General features: G+C 44.6%; 2 protein-coding genes across 2 annotated transcripts in view; one reads left to right on the plus strand and one right to left on the minus strand.

The window, feature by feature from the left end:
* The window catches only part of CSMD2 (CUB and Sushi multiple domains 2), a 276,129-nt gene that overhangs the window by 11,881 nt on the left and 245,331 nt on the right, over positions 1–18,917 (plus strand). The window lies entirely within an intron of this gene.
* Positions 9,687–17,240, minus strand: C22H1orf94 (chromosome 22 C1orf94 homolog). Its single transcript, XM_021375377.1, has 6 exons — positions 16,885–17,240; positions 13,434–13,903; positions 12,419–12,588; positions 11,498–11,572; positions 10,663–10,841; positions 9,687–10,053 (listed from the first exon to the last, which is right to left on the minus strand). Exons 1-6 carry the CDS (start codon positions 17,115–17,117, stop codon positions 9,978–9,980), a joined length of 1,203 nt encoding a protein of 400 aa, XP_021231052.1. The 5' UTR covers positions 17,118–17,240; the 3' UTR covers positions 9,687–9,977.

Below are 18,917 nucleotides of genomic sequence, written 5' to 3' on the forward strand. Positions count from 1 at the left end.
GCTGTGTTGCCTTTACTGCTTAATGGTTCAGTTCAAATGCAGGTTTTGTATTTCATGCTTCATTATTTTTTCCATATTGTGTGGCCATTTGTAAACTGAAGGTGAATCACACAATGTATTCCTCCCAGGCATGCAAAGAGGACAAATCTTCAGGATAACTGGGAAGCTTCTTTCCTATTTGTTACTTTTATAATGTTTTAATGGCAATAAATCAAGTTCTGACATTGCGGTTGACTTTAGTCTGGCTGCACTCAGAAGCGGAGTTTGGGGAGATGTTTCGCTGTGTGCTTCTCCTCCGTGGCATAGGAATGAGAGTGACAGCTTTGGTGGAGGGATGTGCCCAGACAGGGCAAGTGTTCCCCTGGTGAATGACTGCCCACGTCTGCTGGTGTGATCGGGGAGGGAAAGAGCATGTTGGCTGTCCTGAAACTGGAGGTGACTGTCCTAATTCTATCCTTGAAGCTGGGTCTGAGAGTTTCATGCATTGTTTGAAACTGCTCTAAGTAGTGTGACTGACACTGTCACAAGTTAGCTTATGAGTTTTTCTAGTTCACAAGAGTTGCTGAGGTGCCAGGTATCTCTCCTGCCGATTTAAGTATGTAAAGTAGTTCAGTCATCAATATTTCCCTATTAAAGAAAGGGATTTCCACACAGATAAATGTTTCAAATCAGCCAGGCTTTAAAGTGTAAATCATTTTCACCCTTTGTGTGTTCTGGAGAGTGTTTTCCATTCATCACGGATTTGAAAGGACTCTTGTCTTTTTTTTTTTCTTTCCCTGGAGGTCTCTCAAAGGAAAACAAACTGAAAACAAACATCGAGTTGGATTTCAACAACTACTTTCTAAGAACTTAAGCTGAAATGGTGTGTCCATATGTAAAGACCAAATGTCCCTCTTGATGGAGGGAGGGAAAGAGCTATTTCTGTATTTCTAAGTGTTAATAATATCACTGACGTGCTCGAGAGAATAGATGTCTTTGTGTGCATACAATTAAGGATCGAAATGGGCTTTAAAAAGGAGATGATTGCATCCATAACTCCATGTGTGAATTAGTTTGTCCCTTGGCAAGAGAAACTGTCCAAAGTCATGCAATGCTGCCAAGCCACAGATTGTGGTGAGCACAGTGGTAGTCAGTGCTGACTGAGGGTTTCCAGCTCCTGGGGAGGCTTTCTAGAAAGAAAGCAAGACTCGAGGCTGGTGCTGCTGCAGGGAGGTGGGCAGGGCTGGGCAGCTCTGCTGCACCCACCAAGCACCACTGTGCAGCGTGCTGGGCAATGGGTAAGTGCCTCCTCATGTCTGTGGGTCCAGAAGTCTCAAGGCATACACTTTCATGGATTTGGTGGCTGTGATAATACGTTCCAAGAACACTGTGTTAACTTGTCCTGACAAAAAGCCATTAACCACACAGGCAGGACTGTGTCTTACCTTGTAGCTGCATCTGCAAAGCAGAGGCAGAATATTTTTGCTCATTAAAAATAAACATTTGAAAGCAGTGCTGCCTCCTCTCCGCTCAGATGGTCTGTCCAGCTCAGGGAAGGAAAATGCTAACCCACTGGAAATAACAAATGTGCATTTGTTTTTTCCTCTCCCTGCCAGAGTTAGCAAATTAAGGACTCTCCTAGCTTGGCATCTACACTACATCTACTTGTGTTTCTGGAGGCCTGAAACCTCATACAAGGTTTTTATCCATGAATACATTAGATTTTGCTGCTGTTGGCTGGCTTTGCCAAATGGGCCCTTGTGGAAAAGGGGCTCATTGGAAGAGGGCAGTGAGCTTTCATGGTGACTGGCCACACTACCCCATGGCACAGGATCGGTGTGCCAGCAATGCTTGTGACTTGTGCAATGCTGTGCATTACTGAGGGACAGTATCAGAGAATTCATAACAAAGCTCAAGAAGTAAACTACTTACAGGGCTCTGTGTCTATGGTTAAGTCATTTCTAACAAACACACAATAAATTGTAACTGTCATCTCCTCCTTCAGAAAGCCTTTGATGTGTACAAGTGGCATCCAGCAGGTTGAGGACCTCAGGACTTGACAATGTTTTAACAGCAGGCTTTATTTTTCTTTAAAATAGGAGTTAAAAATGCAAGCTGGGGCAGAGGAAAGATTTGAAGCAGTGCTTCTTAGGCAGGTAAAATCAAATGAATTGAGCTCTGCGTCTGTTCAGCTTCTTGTTCCTTACAGCAGAAAGATCTAGCCAATTATCCTGATTTCTCTTTACTACTAACAGTTGTTCCCACTAGGCTAATGGAGATGCTAATAAGCTGCTTCAGTGAGCCTGTAAACTGCAGACCAGAGCTGGCTGAAACCTGAAGCTCAAGGGCTTCTTAATAGCTGATGGCAACTGCACTGGGGGACACGCTTGGAGTTGTAGGCCATCCTGAGCTGGGACCCACAAGGGTTACTGAGCCTGTGCTCCACTCACGGTGCTTCTTTGTCCCTGGTTCTTGTGGCATTGCCTACATGCTTCTCAAATATTCCAAACATTTCTCACGCCTCTCTGCATTCACGTGCGCTGTGTGTTGGCCAAAACATCACTTTGAGTAAATTAACACTTCAATCAAAAGCTAAAACTGAACTGAGTGAACTGACTTGTCTCAGTGTCAGTGATTCAGTCCACTGCTAGCACTGGGCTCAAGAACTTCCTGCTCGGTGGCCTGGATGGCTTTCACTTCTTGGGCTTCAGTACTCCTGGTTTTCTCAGCCCACTCCACATTTTTGCTCTTTAAAAGGGTATTACAGTTTGTTCTTGCCATAATGTGTTTATTTTCTCTTCCTTCTAACAGATGTTAGGCAATTAGAACATGGCAGAGCAACATATTTATACAAATGAAAGGAAGTAAGGAATAAATGTTCTGAATATTATACTTCCTAATAAGATTAATTCAGTAGCATACAAATGGTGAAGCACAGACACAACAGCAAGCAGGCATTTATCAGTGACTTGTGTTATATGTAAGATATCTTATTAAGATGGGGCAGTAATCATACACACCCCACGGAGCCTGCTCGGGCAGTGCAAATGAGGACAAGAAAAGGCCCTTGGAAAAGAACAACTGGGAAACAAGCTGTTGAAAATCCTTGGGTGAATGGGTAAGAGCCATTCAGTTTTTGAGCTCACTTTCATTATCTTGCAGTGCCTGCCCCAGTGTGCCTTGCTGTAGAGTTAATATTTTTAATTGTTGCATGAGTACACTGAAGATCACTAGTCAGTCTAAGATAGCTCTACTGGTTTTAAAATGACTGCATTTTTTCAATGTCATGATTCCAAGCTGTGCTTGGCAGGGCAGTTTTGCATCAGGTGAGGATCCTATACTGAGCACGGTGGGATGAACTGAGGAGGCCGACACACAGACCTTCAGTGTTCCACTACTGCATACGGTGCGATGCAGTCTCCTCCCATCTGTTCACAACGTGTTAGGACTCACAGGTGTTGCTGGAAGCCTGTGAAAGAGCAATTTCAGCAAGCAAAGAGATTGTTCAGAGTTACAGAGAGAAACCTCCAGAGCACAGAGATCATACAGGAAGTTGGTGGGCAACTTCTGAACTATTGATCAATAAGTGAATTGTCTTTAATTTTTAGTTAAGACTGGGTACTTTTCTTAAACTGCAATGTTTCTCTGTGTGTTGCATCCTTTCATACAATTAATGAGGTGGAACATAGGGCAGGCTACTGTTTCACAAATGAGCAGATCATAGGACCTATGTGGGAAATTGATCAGATAAGGCAGAAGCTGGTCTTATTGATCACTGTCAGTATAGGGATGAGGTGTATTGGCAACCACTGTTTGGAACATTTGTCTACTTTTTAAGAGGATATGTTCATAAACTTTCTTCTGTGCAAGAAGCCAGCTAGTCTGGCTCATTGCTCGAGGCAGGATCAGGTCTACCTGTTTCAACCATATCTACCTTATCTAGACAGGCGTCTTGCACAGCGCGGATCCTGCCTTGGGGTGTGAGGGATGCTAGGTGGTCTTTGTACTTTCCTCCTTATTTTCCACGTGCATGTCTGCCAAAGCAAAGTGCTCCAGAGGAGCAGGAAAGCTGTGTGAAACGTTGAAATGTGCACTTTGCTCCCTGTTGTTTGCATTCTTGGTTGGATACTTCATTTCTCCCAGGAGCCAGTGTGCTCTCAGAGGTGAGAAAGGCATACATGTTCAATAAGATGCTGCAGTTCAGATGAGCCCCACCTTTGCAGAAGCACCTGTGAAAGAGCAAGAGGGACACGTCCCTGAGAAATGAATATGAAAATGAGGTCAAGTTCTCCTACCAACGTGACAGATGCGTTCCTGGGTTTCTGTTTCTCCTCACCTTGGGCTATCCCTAACTGTAGTGTTCTGTCAATTGGCTTTACCAGTTAAATCCCTTAGAGAGCTTCCCCCTGCCCTATGCAATTGCAGTTATTGATAAATTTACATTTTATGTAGTCTGCTCCGTGGAAGGTTATAACACTCCAGTATACTTACTCATGTCTGACTTTGCAAGATCAATGTGAAACTGAAGACCAACGCAAATGATTCACCTCAAACTTTTTTTTAAATGTCACAGTTCTTAATAGTGTGGAGTTCAGAATTTAGTTCTGACTTGTTTTGCTCCCACATCTTGAATTGCAGCACAGCGTTCCCTCATAGTGTTCCTGTGAGTCCTGTTCCCAGAGGAAAGATTCGGTGCATCGACACCATTTGGGCACTTTCCTTGGAAGCCTTCCATCCAATAATGACTCAGTTTGCAGCTTGCAAGAGGAGCTGGGAAGGGCTCATGCTGAATCACAGGAAAGTCCTGGAGATGAGAGGAGGGAGGATGGTGGGAGAAGAATAAAAATGAGGTAATGTCAGATTTTGATGGGCCTGCAACTGTGTAGAGGGATGCTTCTTGAACTGTTAATTAAAAGGAAAAAAAAAGTAGTAGCTAACAAGAAAGGCTGTCAGTGCTTAGGAGTGGTTTGGGAATAATAGGCAGAGATGCTCTTCATGGAAACAGTTTTATGAGTCTTCTGACCTTGGTGAGCCTGATGCCATCCTACTTCTCAGGCTGGGCGGGGTCTCAGTAAGAGCAGAGATTTCTGGCCCACTTCTCTCTTGTTCTCTCTTGTTAGATGCTTCCACCAACCTGGCAGCTGTGACATGCTGGAATCCATTGGCAGCCCAGTATTCCTCTGCTCCAGTAGCATCCGCTTGACTGGGGTGCTGGTAGTGCTACGCAAACAGCGTGTGCCTGCCAGAGCTGATCCCCTGTATAGAGGGGCTGCCTGTAGGAGACATTGGTGTGCTTGTTATTCTTTCCTCATCTACAGCATTTATGTCTTTAAGCGCAGACTTTCTTATCTTGGAGCAATCCTCTTGCTCTCCCCCAGGCTCTGAGCTGCAGTAATCTCAAATGTTGGTGAAAGAATAAACCCTTTGCCTAGAATAATTGTATTCTGCATTAGTAACAGAATCTGTTTTTTTTTTAAAGTTGTAATTGTATATGGTAGAAAACTTTTTAATTCTCCTCTACAAGCTATATATAAAATATAACAGATAGGCAAAAATGTATTATTAGAGCTATCTATTTTTCCTTGACATTCCTGTAATTTAATAAACGGTGTGAGCTCAATTTCTGCAGTGTATGACATCACAGGAATAAAACCCATCCTTTGATTAATAGCTATCCAATCCATCCCCTCCCTACATGTTAAATATAATGGACTTAGGAAACAAGCAAGCTAATTTTCTAGAAGTTTGTTTTGGATAGCTGGATTACATTACTTTGGAAAAACTGCAGAAATGAGCAGTGCAAGGCTCGAGGAAAGGGAGAGAACCTGCTCTGTGCCCACCGATGGAGATGGTTCTGTCTCCAGTGTTACAAATCCAGGTGACTGCAACTCCTGCAAGTGTCTACTGAATTCTTTCGGATTCTGTAAAGCTCTGTGAAGTTGTAAGCGATTCCATCAATGTGCTAGGGTTGGTGTTTCCATCCTGGTTGTGTCCTGGTATGAGATTCTTAAAACTGATGTGTTCTGTTTCTAACATTCACAACTGGCTTTGGTTGGTTGCCCGAGAAGGATCTAGTGCACAGCCTTCTACACCCATTCACTCCTGAGACCTACTTCCATACAGCTGAATAAATCTCACATTCTTGTAGGTAAGTGGAAGACTAGGAACTGCTGAGAATGACTTGTAGCAAATCCTTAAGTGGCAAAGAGTCAACAAGATGAAAATGAAGCTGACCGCTTGTAAGGAGGGCTGCTCTGCTGAGACTGTTGTGTTAAATACATGCAGGAAGGGCACTGGAGGCACGTAGCAATGCCATGTCAGCGATGACCTCTGTTCCCGGAGAGCTGTCTCTGTGGCAGAGGATTTCCTGTAGTACTCCTACTGTAAGTGGCATGTTATGGGCCTTCAAGGAGCTTGGAACAAATCCCTTGAGCCAAAGCAGTGCAGGCGGTTTGCAGGGGTTTGGATTATTCAGTGAGTGAGCTGAATGCAGGAGAGGTAAATTTTGTCAGTTTTTGTGACTTGTTAGAGCAAAGGATGGGCACTCACCTTTCAGCTCCCTTCCTAGATTTGCTGCTGAGAGCGCAAACTTCACAGGTTGAACACTGTCACATTGAGTTTCCCTCCTTGGGAGGCTGGGAGTGGTGATGCTGCTCTTCCAGGACATGGTGCAGCCACTTTAGCCTCGTGCATGGAACAGGAATCGTGGTGCCCTTCTCCATCACAGCCAGGACTGGCTGATTTGTTGGAGTGGGATGGAAAGTCTGCTCATCTTGTGATATTTCCAGCTGGGGAAACATCTCGTGCTCTGTTGTGCCCTCACTTCGTAATCCCTTTTGTGTGAAAAGAGCTGCTACCATCCCTGGAGTGAGGGGGAAACCAAGGCACCAGGGCAGTGCTGCTGCAGCCAGGCTATGGCTGTGCAGAAGAAACGAGCCTTGAAGCTGGGGCTCAGCATGCTCGTGGCTGAGCTGCTCCTTACTTCCCTTTTTCTCAGTCGTCCTTCTTGCTCATGTTGACCATTTGGGCTATAGAGTGCTGTAGAAAATAACCAGCTGTTTCGTTAAGTGAATTTGCCCGATCCCTCAAGTTGACAGATGATTTTTATTATGTACTATTACTTAATGAACTCTTTTGTGGCAAATGTAATTCAATACAGATTCTGATTCCCAGTTTGTCATCAGTCCTTTTGTAAAGGAAGAAAAATGGAAAAGGACTTGATTCCTTTATCTTGTTATGCTAATTGCATTAGGAATATTGGAGAAAAACAGTCAGTGAATTTAACAGCAGAAAAATCCAAGCCTGTATTTTACTGAAAGAAAATAGGAATTTACTGGAGCCGAACATAGCTGACTTAAGGCAAAGCAAATTCTGATCTGTTTGGGGTTTTGAAAAACAGAAGTGTAAAAGTAATATGTAAAAGTCTTGCTCTAAAATTCATATGAGAAGCCTGTAGCAGATGTAATAGGATGTGAGGAAGAGGTGTTGTACGAGGAACTTGGAAAAATTCAGTACTTGCTAATGACAGAAATAAGGACTTGGTCAGGGAGCTGCATGTGACATCAAGTAGTAATGGGGTGCACTGGAAGGGAATGGCAGGAAAGGTCAAGCCAGCGCAAAAGTGTACGTGAATGCTGTGCCCTCTAGAGACTGATCTGTGCTGTGAAGAATATTTGCCTGCCTGCCATTAGAGCCCTTAAAATGGATGACATTTTCTATCTCTTATTTCCTAGAGTTCAGCTTTTTCATTGTAAAATTGAGGTAAAATTTTTCTACTTCCAAGAGATTTAGGACAAGAGTTCTGTGCAAGAATGGCATTGTGGTTTTCAGAGTGTGAGCAGAAAGCTCCTGACAACTGGAATACTCGTGTGGTTAAAACAGGGCTCAAAGCCACGTGTTGAATAATGGCTAAGAAAGGAAACATTGATAAGCATCTTCATTAAGTGCCTTTGATCCTCTGCTAAAAAAACCAGCGATCCTGCCTGCATGCACTAGTGTTATTGGCTGAGGTTCCAGCTGTGGTTAGACCACTCGTGCTGTAACGATCCTACGGCCCCATTCCCCACAGGACCATGGAGGGAGCTCCCTTGTGCATCTCAGGGAGTTTTCAGTTCCCTGAAAGATCAGAGATGTCTCTTCTCTAGCCCAAACTGTAGTGCAGTAATATATCTGCTTAGGGGCATGTCACTAACAAATCGCATCTTGGTGTCCCCTTTTGTTGTCTTTTTGGATGTGAGGTGCCCTGGAGCTGTAAGATCGCTGTATCTGTGTTGCTGACACCAGTGGAAGCTTGTAAGCAGCACATGGGCTTTGGTGTTGATTTTCTTAAATAGTCTTCCAGATCGTGTTATCAACCTGTCACCCACAGGGCATGGAGAATGAGGAACATCGCTTTGAGGAAACACTTAGAGGTTCCTAATCGCTAATTAATTTATTAATTTATCTTAGTGGCAATTCTGGCTTATGGTTGTACATGGAGAAAAAAGGGACTAGCATGTACATCTTGTCAAAGCATCAGTTTCTTAACATAAATTGTCCTAGATCTTTTTGGTTGATCCAAACAAATGTTGATGCAGTGTTGACAGAGGGGCAATGAGAAGGGAGCAGACTAGTTACAGATGTCACCTGCAGTGTCACTGGGATTGTGTGTCAGCCTTTCAAAATTAAGCATGCTCCACAAGAACGTGCACTAGCTTCAGGTTAAGTCTACACAACTAAGCAGTGCTCTTTGTTAAACAAGACTGAAGGGAAGGAAGAGCTGCATTTGAGTTCCAAAACTAGTTTTGCTTGTATTTATCTCCTAGTAAATTAATCTTGGGTTTGTTGAGTCTCTGGGGCTAGGTGTAAAGCTCAGTGAATAGAAGGAAGCTCTGTCCTCTGCTTGAGGGACGAGCTGCTGTTGAAGCCAGCCCTCTGGCTCCCAAAGTGCCTTACAGGGGCAAGGTATGCCTGGTCCCCTCAGCTCCCCCAGGAAAGTGCTGTGGGGCTGTAACTATGTGTGAAATAGCTGAGCTTCTGGTAGGTGATGTAAAAAGCTAATTTCTGTTAATTTAATCCAGCCTCAGCCATTATGTGATTCCGTAATTTGACTTGTACGGATGTAATATACTTAATTAAAACACAAACCTCCTCAAGTTTAAGAGCGGACTCTTTCACACTGCTCGGTTTAGGGCTGTAATGGTTGCAAATTCAGTTCTATGTAACTGAGATGTTCTTCACCAGTTTTAAGGCAGGAAGAGATTTCTGTGATAACTTGCATGTGTGCAGCATGGGCTGTGGGATCCCCTAGAACACCCTACAGACCCAGCAAACTGGCTCAGATAACAGCAGAGAGCTCTCCCTGCTCGCTGTCTGGAGAAAGCCTTGCTGCCCTGGCTTTGCAGTAATGATGCAGGTACGGGGGCAGCAGTAGCTGTGCTGCAGGGACAAAGCCTCGTTGTTGAAAGTCAGAGCCTTGACACTGAATTAAATAACCAGTGAAATACAGTTAAAGAGGATTCTTCATACAGGCATTACGGCTTGATCATCTTTAATACTAAAAGTCAGATTAGCACGTGGATTAGCATTAGGGTTTGCAGTAACAGGACAGGAACGTGCCATTCACGGAGCTGCAGCACTCAGGCAGTGACTGTGTCTGCTCATCTCGCTTTGGATGTACAACTTAGAACTACCATAACTAAAAGTTGTGACCAGAACTTTTTTTTCCAACAGTCTTTATTGCACCAACATTCAATTTTAAGTGTTCAGACATCTGTCATAAATAAAACATTTTTATTATGTCTTTGTCTTCCAAAAGGGAAAAAGCCCCTTTTTCTGTTATCCTAAAAAAAATTATTTCTGATTTGTCATGCAGCTGTTTCTTAACATGTAAGTCATGTGGAATTATACTCAAGATAGAAATCTTCTCTTTGGGGAAACACGAGGTTCTTACGGGATCCTAGGGCTTCTGATATTTACACAAAAATCTGGTGCTATTACAATAGGAGAACTGTGCTCTCTTAAAAGTTTACACAGTTCCCACTGGGAGGGTAGTGGTGTTTGGACCTCACAGCTCCTCCAGGTGCAGAACCGAACCTAAAACAAGAAGAAAAATTTAGTCTGGCTTCAGGAGATTACATTAATTTACAAATAACTTTTTTTTGAGACACATAATGTGCTCTCTGGAAAGGAGATGTAGGGAAAGTATGTGCTATTCCTGTCAATCCTGTAAGTATTTACTGAAGGATGTTACACAGAACTTACGTATCCAAAGATTGCTAGCAGATCCTTGGAATATGCTGCTTTCTAGCTACAGTTTTTATAGAAACCTATGGAGATAAATCCTTTCATGACATTCTGATGGTGTCAAAATATTTTGGTTTCTATCATGCTGAAGCATTTCCTTTTTGCTAGGTTACAAAAAGTTTGCGCTTTATCCATGAAGACTGGAAAGCTGTAGGTGTGATCTTATCCTACAGCGGCTTCATTCACTGAAAACAAATTACTTTGTTATTGTATCAAACTTATTTTGGGGTATGTACCCTATAGAAACTTCTGTCTTCTGTTCTGATTTGGCATTTGGGGAGAATGGAGCTGGGGAACCCAGTTTGTGGTTATGCTGTGAGTTCCATGAAGGTCTGCAGTAATGCATGACCCCTCCCCTCAGGAGCACTGAAGCTAGAATGCAGATCTGCATGGCTGTACCTGTAGGGAAGAGGAAATGGGTACTGGGTCCCATTGCACGCTGCTGGCGGATCCTGGATGCTGGTGGGCAGCTGAGGTGGAGCCCTCTGGTACGGGAAGCCAGGCTGAACCACGGGGATGTAGTTCAGCAGAGGAGTGTAGGGTGAGCGGAGCATCTGCTGTGGGCTGAATGGAGCCCCCTGAGAGGAGAGAGACAGCACACAGGAATGGTGAGAGTCTGCTGACAGGCAATAGAAACTGGAGTTCACTGAAATATTTTCAGATATTTTGGTGAATTTTTTCCCCGCTTCTAGTATCTCCTTTAACCAGCTGCTCTTCTCAGCTCAGAGACTTCCAGCTTCACTCAAGTTTGGGCTCAGCTTGCTTCACTTTGAGTATTTTTCAAATAAGTCTCTGGAGCAAAAGCTAGAGGTGCTGGGTGGCTGTGTGGGACCTACAGCTGGGGGTTTGGCCCTGTCAGTTCTCTCTTCCTCTCTAGCATTTTTCATCCTAGAAAAGGGTGGTGTTTGCCTTTATATAAATGCAAAGTCTAAAAAAAACCAATAAAATTGCAGTTTGGACAGAGAAGACCAACAAATTATTTCGTACAAAACTTCAGCATATGCAATAGATCTCTTCAGTTAGAGGTTCAGGGCCATCTCTTGAGCTATTTTGCAACACATACTGCTCTGAAGAACTAAATGAACTTAGCCCAGCTCAGCATCTTGTCCCCAGATCTGCTTTTGTCATGGCATCAGTGTCAATCTTGGCATACGACAAACAGTACTGACTAATCTATTGTGCTTAGCATCTGTGCTCTGCAAATTGAAGCACATTTGTAGCCATTTGAACACACCTGTCTTGAATAGCATCCAAAGGAAGGGTGCAGAGCTTGCTGGAAAGGGATCCTTGCTCGCTGATGGTACAGACCCTGTTAAGCATATGTAAAGCATGATTTTTAAAACAGTTCGAGTTGCTCTGTTAATTATTATTACTTTTGTGTGAGCTTTTTAGTGAAAAGTTATGTTCGAAGAAACCAGGTTGAACTAAATTAATTTCTTAGCTTTGGGCAAAAGTCTTCCCTTTGTCTCCCTAAGACCTCCAAAGAGGGGTCTCCTTTCTGTTCTGCCCAGGCAGAGTAGCCCAACTCCCTGCTGAATGCTGGGGGCTAGAAGGACTGCCTTGTCCTGCGCTCAGCAGGTCTCTGTTGAACCATGGGCTTCAGGGGAAATGGGAAAATTCTTGGACTGTAAACCACGGATACACAGGATTCCCAGTATTTTATTCCTTTTGACTTAGGCATTTGCTGCCTTAATGATCTTAGCTGTTTTTTTTACTTTGAGATGAGTTCCTGCTTCACCAGGCTAAGAAAGCGGTATCCCAGCGTGTAAACAGAGCAACCAAGTGAAATACCCCTAATGAATTATTAGCTCAAAATATTTGTAATACAGGATAAATATTTGTAAATACAACATAAACATGGAAACTAATGAATGCCAAGAGAGGTCAGCATTCAGTATATGTCAGTAAAACATCATCCTTTGATCACAAACATCTCAAAGGACTGTTACATAGGATGTTAATACTCTGATGGTGAACCAGTGCTATGCCAGTGTAATTAGTCATTGTAGGACAGCAGTCCGGTTTCTTTTAGGTTCCGTTCTACTCTACAAATCAGAAAGCAGTTTTCAAAGCAGTGGTAGCCAGTGCCCTGAGCTTGTCAGCAGGGCCTGGAGATGTTCTGCTCTTCTCAAAACGTGGGTTTATTTTATCTTACCTGAAAGGGTGGGAAGTTTGGGTGGTTTGGAAATAGAGGAAGCGGAGGGAAGCTCAGACTTGGCCACATCGGCTGGTTTAAGGTCACGGCGGTTGTAGTAGCAGAAAAGCGTGGAGTAAAAGTATTGGCATTGTATTTAACAATTTTTTTGTCCAACATTGCAGTAGTTGCTGTAAAACAAAATAAGGTTGAAGACAAGTAAACATTTCCTTCATTAAACTGTGAAACACTTGCAACTAAGAGGACACACTCTCCCTGTGGGCAAAGTGTTTGAGATGCTTTTGCAGGCTACGTTTCTGGAGCACAGAGACCCACACTTAGAAATCAGCAGTTCAAATTCACTTGTAGGGCCATTAAACCCCAACCTACAGGACCTGGAATAAAGTTAATTGCCTGAGCCGTAACAACGACTGGAATGGGGCGAAAGGTTCTTGTTTCATTCTTACAGTGCTCAAAACTATCTGAGATTAGGAAGTTACCACAGAAGAAGCTGACTGCGTGAAGTCTTCAGACTGTGATAAATCCAGCCCAGAAACTTAACAGCAGATCTAGAAATGCACCATTATTTTTCTCCATTCTGAGATGCTTAAATGCCTCAAGTCATCAATACTCTGTGCAAATCTGGATCTCTTAAACATCTCTTACTGGGAACCCGAATTCATGACAACTAAAACACAGCCAACCCCCCCAAACAACCTAGCTTATAGCAAATATTGACCTAATATACAAAGCTCTGTGGTCGTGACCTTCCTGTATTTCTTGTTTGTTCATATGAGGAGGACACTGGATAGAGGAGAGAGCAATATTGGCATCTGGTACGAAATGCAGTTTGGGAATGGAGAGGATTAGCTCAATAGATTTCAGTCCCACGTAAAAGTTTGGGAGAGACACCGCTGCAGAGTGAACCCTGCAGGGCTGCTGACCAGCTCCAGCCAGCTGCGTGCAACCGCTTCCACTAAGTCTTGGTTCTCCCATGACTCCCAGTGCTGTACCAGCACCACACTCTGATCCATACCTGGATTCTGCAGTGCCTTTGTGGCTGCATTGGAGTCAGGTCTGGAGCAAATGTTGGCAACTGTTGAGAGCTGCTGCTTCTGTCCTGCAGTTTGACTTTCTGCTGCTGGAGTTGGCACAGCTGTGCTATTCTTTGCAGCGCTCAACATGCCGTTCTGGACGAACTCTTTCACTGCCTTGCTTTCTTCAGGCATGACCTGGTTGTTTGGGCCTTTGGCAGCGTCTGTGTGTTTCAGCAGCAATGGCATCCCCAGCTTGCTGCCCTCCGTGCTGCCAGCACCCGTCATGCTGCTGCCCTCCAGCCCCTTGGAGCTCCTGGGAGAGCTTGCCGAACGCAGAATGTTGGTGATGGTGGATTTAGCAGAAAGCTGAGCATCACAGAGAGCTCTTAATTTCATCTCCCTTTCTCTGTTTCCAATCACTGCTCTGTAGATACTTTCAAGTCCCTCTGTTTCATCTAGCAACCAGTTTCTGTAAGAAAGTGGAACAAGGATTCTGTTCAGAGTTTGACTTAAAATTGAGCTCATTTTCTTGACCCCTTCTACACTTTGCATTTCTATCTCATTTATGCTCTGTTTAAGTCTCGAGTGCTCCTTCTCAACCAGAACAGAACCTTCCTCATGGACACCGGTCTTTTCCAAAGAGCTACATAAAATGGAAAAAATAAAATAAAAAAAAATCTGAACTTAATGCATCTATCCAGATATAACTGAAGTTGGGTGACAGCATTTCATATGGGAAACCCTGAAGTCTTCTGGGACCTTACTGTGGGACCGCTGCCAGGGCTGAACAACGTTGTGCTCTCTGCAGCACACCTGAGTGCCCGTGGTGGTTCCCTACTCAAAATACTCATTTAAATTCCACTTTGCTCTTTTACAGCCAAGTATGTTCAATAACTTAACGTATTACCAATTTACTCTTCTCTGCTTGAGGGAAAGTGATGCTCAGTGCATGCACTGTACAGATACATATATAGTACATAGATGGATTGCTAATATTAGCAAAATCTGAATAGTTAAGTGTATCTAATTATCTCCAATCATAGGATCACTATAATTGGCAGGATGCTGTATTTCCCCTATTTTTAAAGAATAGATATATTAAAATCCTCAACAAATTTACACTATGGACATAAAAATAGAAAATTGCTATGTTATTTCTGAAGTAAAGCTTATTTTCTACAACTTTTTATCCCATCTTTCGCTGCGATTCCTCTCTCCAGTGGTGGCTGCAAAGACCTGGAGAGCTGGTTTTGGACTTGCTCGTTAGGTTACTGGAGTCCTGTGTTCCAGAGTTTACAAGTGACTTTTTCAGGCACAGTTTAAGTCTGTAACAAAGCAAAGATGTGAACACAGCTCAGTGTGCTCACTGAGCACACTGATGCTTGCCTATGAAACTTCACCCTCTCCTGATGGAAGAGCACAACTCCTGCATGTCTGCTGCTGGACAGTGATACCCTCAACAGAAGGAGCTCCCTGTGTCACCCCTGGGTCTGTGTTCTCAGTAGCTTTGCTCTTCTGAATCTAAATACTCCAGAACAAAACCAGGAAGGTGAAACTTGTTGTTGTTTGTTCAGAAGATTCCAGATACATTTTTAAATGAGCGAAACAGCAATTTGCATAAGTCAATATTCTCAAATAATTAAAGATTGCTAAATAGAGCAAGGTCATGCGGTATAATCTTTGACCGCCGATGTTACTGCAGCTCGTGGGTTGGGGAACGCCTTATATTGACACCTGGCGTATGGAAAGATTAAGAAAAATCATTGAGTCCAATTCTGTCAGGGATAACAGAGGAACCCGTGGTACAGAAGCTGCTGCCTCCAAGGTCAGAGGCAGACACCTGACCTGGGGCTGCCTCACCTGAAGAGATTTTAAGGAAGTTCCTTTGAATTCTGTACAGCAATTTGGTTTCAGCACTTCAGTTTTGGTATTTTTGGAAGGTTCAGGGACTCAGGGGGGTCTTTGAACAACTGATGAGCAATGTACTGTGCTGTATGAGTGTATGCGGACCGTACTTCTTTGCTGAAGAGCCTGCTGGCTGAATGCAGGAAAATGCTGCTGGCAGAAAGGGTCAGAGCAGCTGCCCGAAGTAACTCGGAAGATCAGCAGGCGAACAATGAATCATTTTTCTGAACCTGAGGATGGTACTTTAGCCACTGCACTTTGCTGTCTTTTTATTTTCATCATAGTTGGAGTTGCTGAGTTTGTCACAGGTCCTCGCTGGTTGTCCCAGCCACTGCCTTCATCCCTTGTCCCAAACCATTCTGATGTGCTGCCTCAGCCCAGTTACAGTGGCTTCAGGGCCATTGCAGGTTGCTGGGGATGAGAGGCTGCTGGCTGGGCTGCCGTCACTGCACTAGATTAATTGCTAAAAACTAGACCTATATATTTTTAATAGTAGCTTTGTTTCTGTAATTTTTTTAGTTATTAATAGTTCCCAGTGGTTCATAGAACACCTCCTTGCTTGGACTTCTGAGCAGCTGGCAGGACCAAGGTATGTGCCTGAGCATGTGCTAACTGTCAGAATGTTCCAGCTATGTAACTTGACCGACTGCTGTAGGCCAGTGCAACTCCACTGGCTTCATTGGCTATTCTTGGGTTGTTTGGCTTCACTTTGTGCATTTATTCTAGTTCAGTTATTATTATTTTTGTTAAGGGTATGGAAAGGAAAGGAGCCAGGGCTCCAAGATCTACTCCCTGGGTTTCTCACTGATGCAGTGTTGGGCACTTCCCCTTCTGTTTCTCCACGTCTTCAGCTAAAATTATCAAATTATCTGCTTTCTCAATCAGTGAAGTTAGCTTTAAAACATACGATCACTGTTTTTCACTGTGTCAGGCAAGATAGCCAGGTATGTGTGATTTATGTAGGCTTTAAGAACTGGACACGTGCTAATAACTTGCTGATTGATAGCTGGATTTGTAAATTTTACTTTTTTTCTGCTTCAGGATCATATAGTAAATATTATCCCATTAATCTGAAGAGCATCCTTCCCTCCCTTATCATCATTTGTCCCGCAGAACATGATTTGGCGTAATTTTTTCTGTGCTAAATTCAGCTTCTCTTTGTAAAGATCAGCTGTTTACAGTAGCTTCCTTATAACACTTTAATTTTCAATTTTGTTCCTTTTGAATGCTGCTTTCACTTCTTCCTGTAAATATTTTGATGTGTGTGTAGTTGTTTTTCTTTAAATGTTGTGGGGAAGCGAATGCAGCAGCTGCTTATGGTGCTTCAGATTTTGAAGTAGCTAGCTTTCATGGGACACACTCTCCCAAAGAAAACTGGTTATAGTGGAAAAGTGGGAATACTTTGTCCCATCAGGAGGCTGCCCAAAGCCAACCCAGCACCCCGTGCCCCAGATCTCCGTTTCCAGGGGTTATGATGGCTCTGTTCAGCCCAGCACCGAAGGGAAGGCACCAGCCCCTTGTCCTGCAGTGCTGGCGGTCACTCACCCGCTGTGGGCACCGTTCCTGCTCCATGGGGGACCTGGTTGGTCCATGCAGGCGATGGGCTGCAGCCCCCAGGGGAGGCTCTGCACGCGTTTCCAGATCTCATGGCAGGCCTTGTCCAGCCCGTCCTGGGGCGTGTTGTCGTGGATCCAGATGTGCCGCGGGAATGGCCCCAGTGGGAACGGCCCCTCTGATTTCACTGCTGGGGCTGAAAACCTGTTCGCGCCAGCGAGCATCCTTCAGCCTCTGCGCATTCAGGCAGTCTTTTTGAAAGATGTTTTGTGTAGGTGGCAAACGGAAAGAAGGGCCGTGGCAACCACGGAATGCCAGGACCTGGCAGCTAGTAACTGAAAATACCCGCTTGTCCTTGGCACAGCTCGAAGCCTTCTCTCTAATAAATCTATAACTAGACTCCTGTCTTCCCAGGGTCAGCGCTCAGCTGTCCTTTACCCTTCTTCTTGTACTGGAGCTCTGCCTCACCCACTTGATGTGCAGGTGATGAAGCTCCAAAGAGCACATGGCTCTATATTAACTCATGGCTATGCCCAGATAAATGTTATTTTCTTCCAGCCAATAGCAATAACATGGTTAAGAAAGAATAAATAAAATGTGTGGTAGTTAGTAAGATGTTTTGCGTTCCTATACCAGATCACTAGTGGTGGTACTTTCAATTTTTGGGATCATTCTCCAAGTGTGAATGCCTTCTGTGGTTCCTCATTCATCACCAAGGGTTGTGTTTGTGAGCTGCATTTGGGAGGAAGAGAGAAAGGAGAGCCCCAGGGATGTGGGTTGGTGTTTGTGCCTGGTACTGACACTCGTTCTACGTGCCCTTGCCAAGGTCTCAGCTGCTGCTCTTGCGGGAAGCCGCTGTGAGGACACGGTTCCTATCTGAGTTGCTTTCGGCTCTCTGCACTAAACCAGGAACCAGGGATATTACAATTGCATGGATTTCATTGGGAGGGATCACAGAGTTTTCTGTTTGGGCAGAGAGGAAGAGGTACTCTGGGCTACGTGAAGTACAAAAAAGTTGGTTGAATATCTGCCACGAGGTCTGAAGGCAGGGGACTGATGTGAGCCCTGGCTGGACTGCAGACTTGGCAGCCTCTAGTGGTGCCCCCACCCACTGAGGAGACCTTGCACAATTACCCCAAAGATGCAAAGGGAGGGTTAGAGGTCAGAAATGGGCTGCGAAGAGAAACCTGCAAGCATCTCCTGGGGGAGGTGCGTTGTAATGGTGGATACTGGTGGTTATGGTGATGGATTCAGCTGTATTCATCACGTTGTCCATTTAGCAAATAAAGACTTTTTAAAGCGAGAATAAGTTTTCTTCGCTAGGTTTAGGGTCCTGCTTGGTTGGAAGCCCTTCATTTGCAATAGGTATGGCGTTAGTGCCCAGGAATAAAGTGGGACTGTGTCTCCTCAATGACTCGATTATGCCGTTGGCTTGCTCCCGGTGCGGGGCTCGCGGACCTTGGCTCGGCCGCGCTCTGCTGCGCGCAGCAACCGAGTCGCATCTGCGGCTACAGCCTGGGGGTGGGGGGCCGAGGTGGATGGCTGTGTAAGGGAGAAGCAATGTATAGAGCTGTCAAGTGTGGTACCCTGTTCCCTGATCCTTTTAGATTTGGATCCGTGCCTTTGAACAATAAGGTCTATTTGAATAGGACACTGCAGTTTAAGCAGACATAAAGCAACTCTTTCATGTAACAGCGCTCGTTGCCTTGGCTCTTGGCATTGGCTCACAGTGTAGGCAGTGGAAGGATTCAAATGCAGAGGGGACACAGGGAAAGGGAGTGAGAAAGAGGATGGATCCGAGGGCGGAGGGACAGATTTGCGAGCCCTCGATATAATTTGTTTTTAGCTGTCAAATAAGCTCATTCAAGGCAACCGGAACAAGCCCCAAGAAGGGGGTTTTGCAGCAAAGCAACTGCAGCAAACGCAGAGCGCTGGGGCGGGGGCTGGGGGCGGCCCGGGGCCGGGCTCGGCCGCTGCGCCCTGGTCCCTCCCCGGGGGCTGCGGGGGGGTCCCTCGGGCCGAGT

The sequence above is a fragment of the Numida meleagris genome, chromosome 22 (assembly GCF_002078875.1).
Source record: "Numida meleagris isolate 19003 breed g44 Domestic line chromosome 22, NumMel1.0, whole genome shotgun sequence".
In the NCBI taxonomy this organism is placed as follows: Eukaryota; Metazoa; Chordata; class Aves; order Galliformes; family Numididae; genus Numida; species Numida meleagris.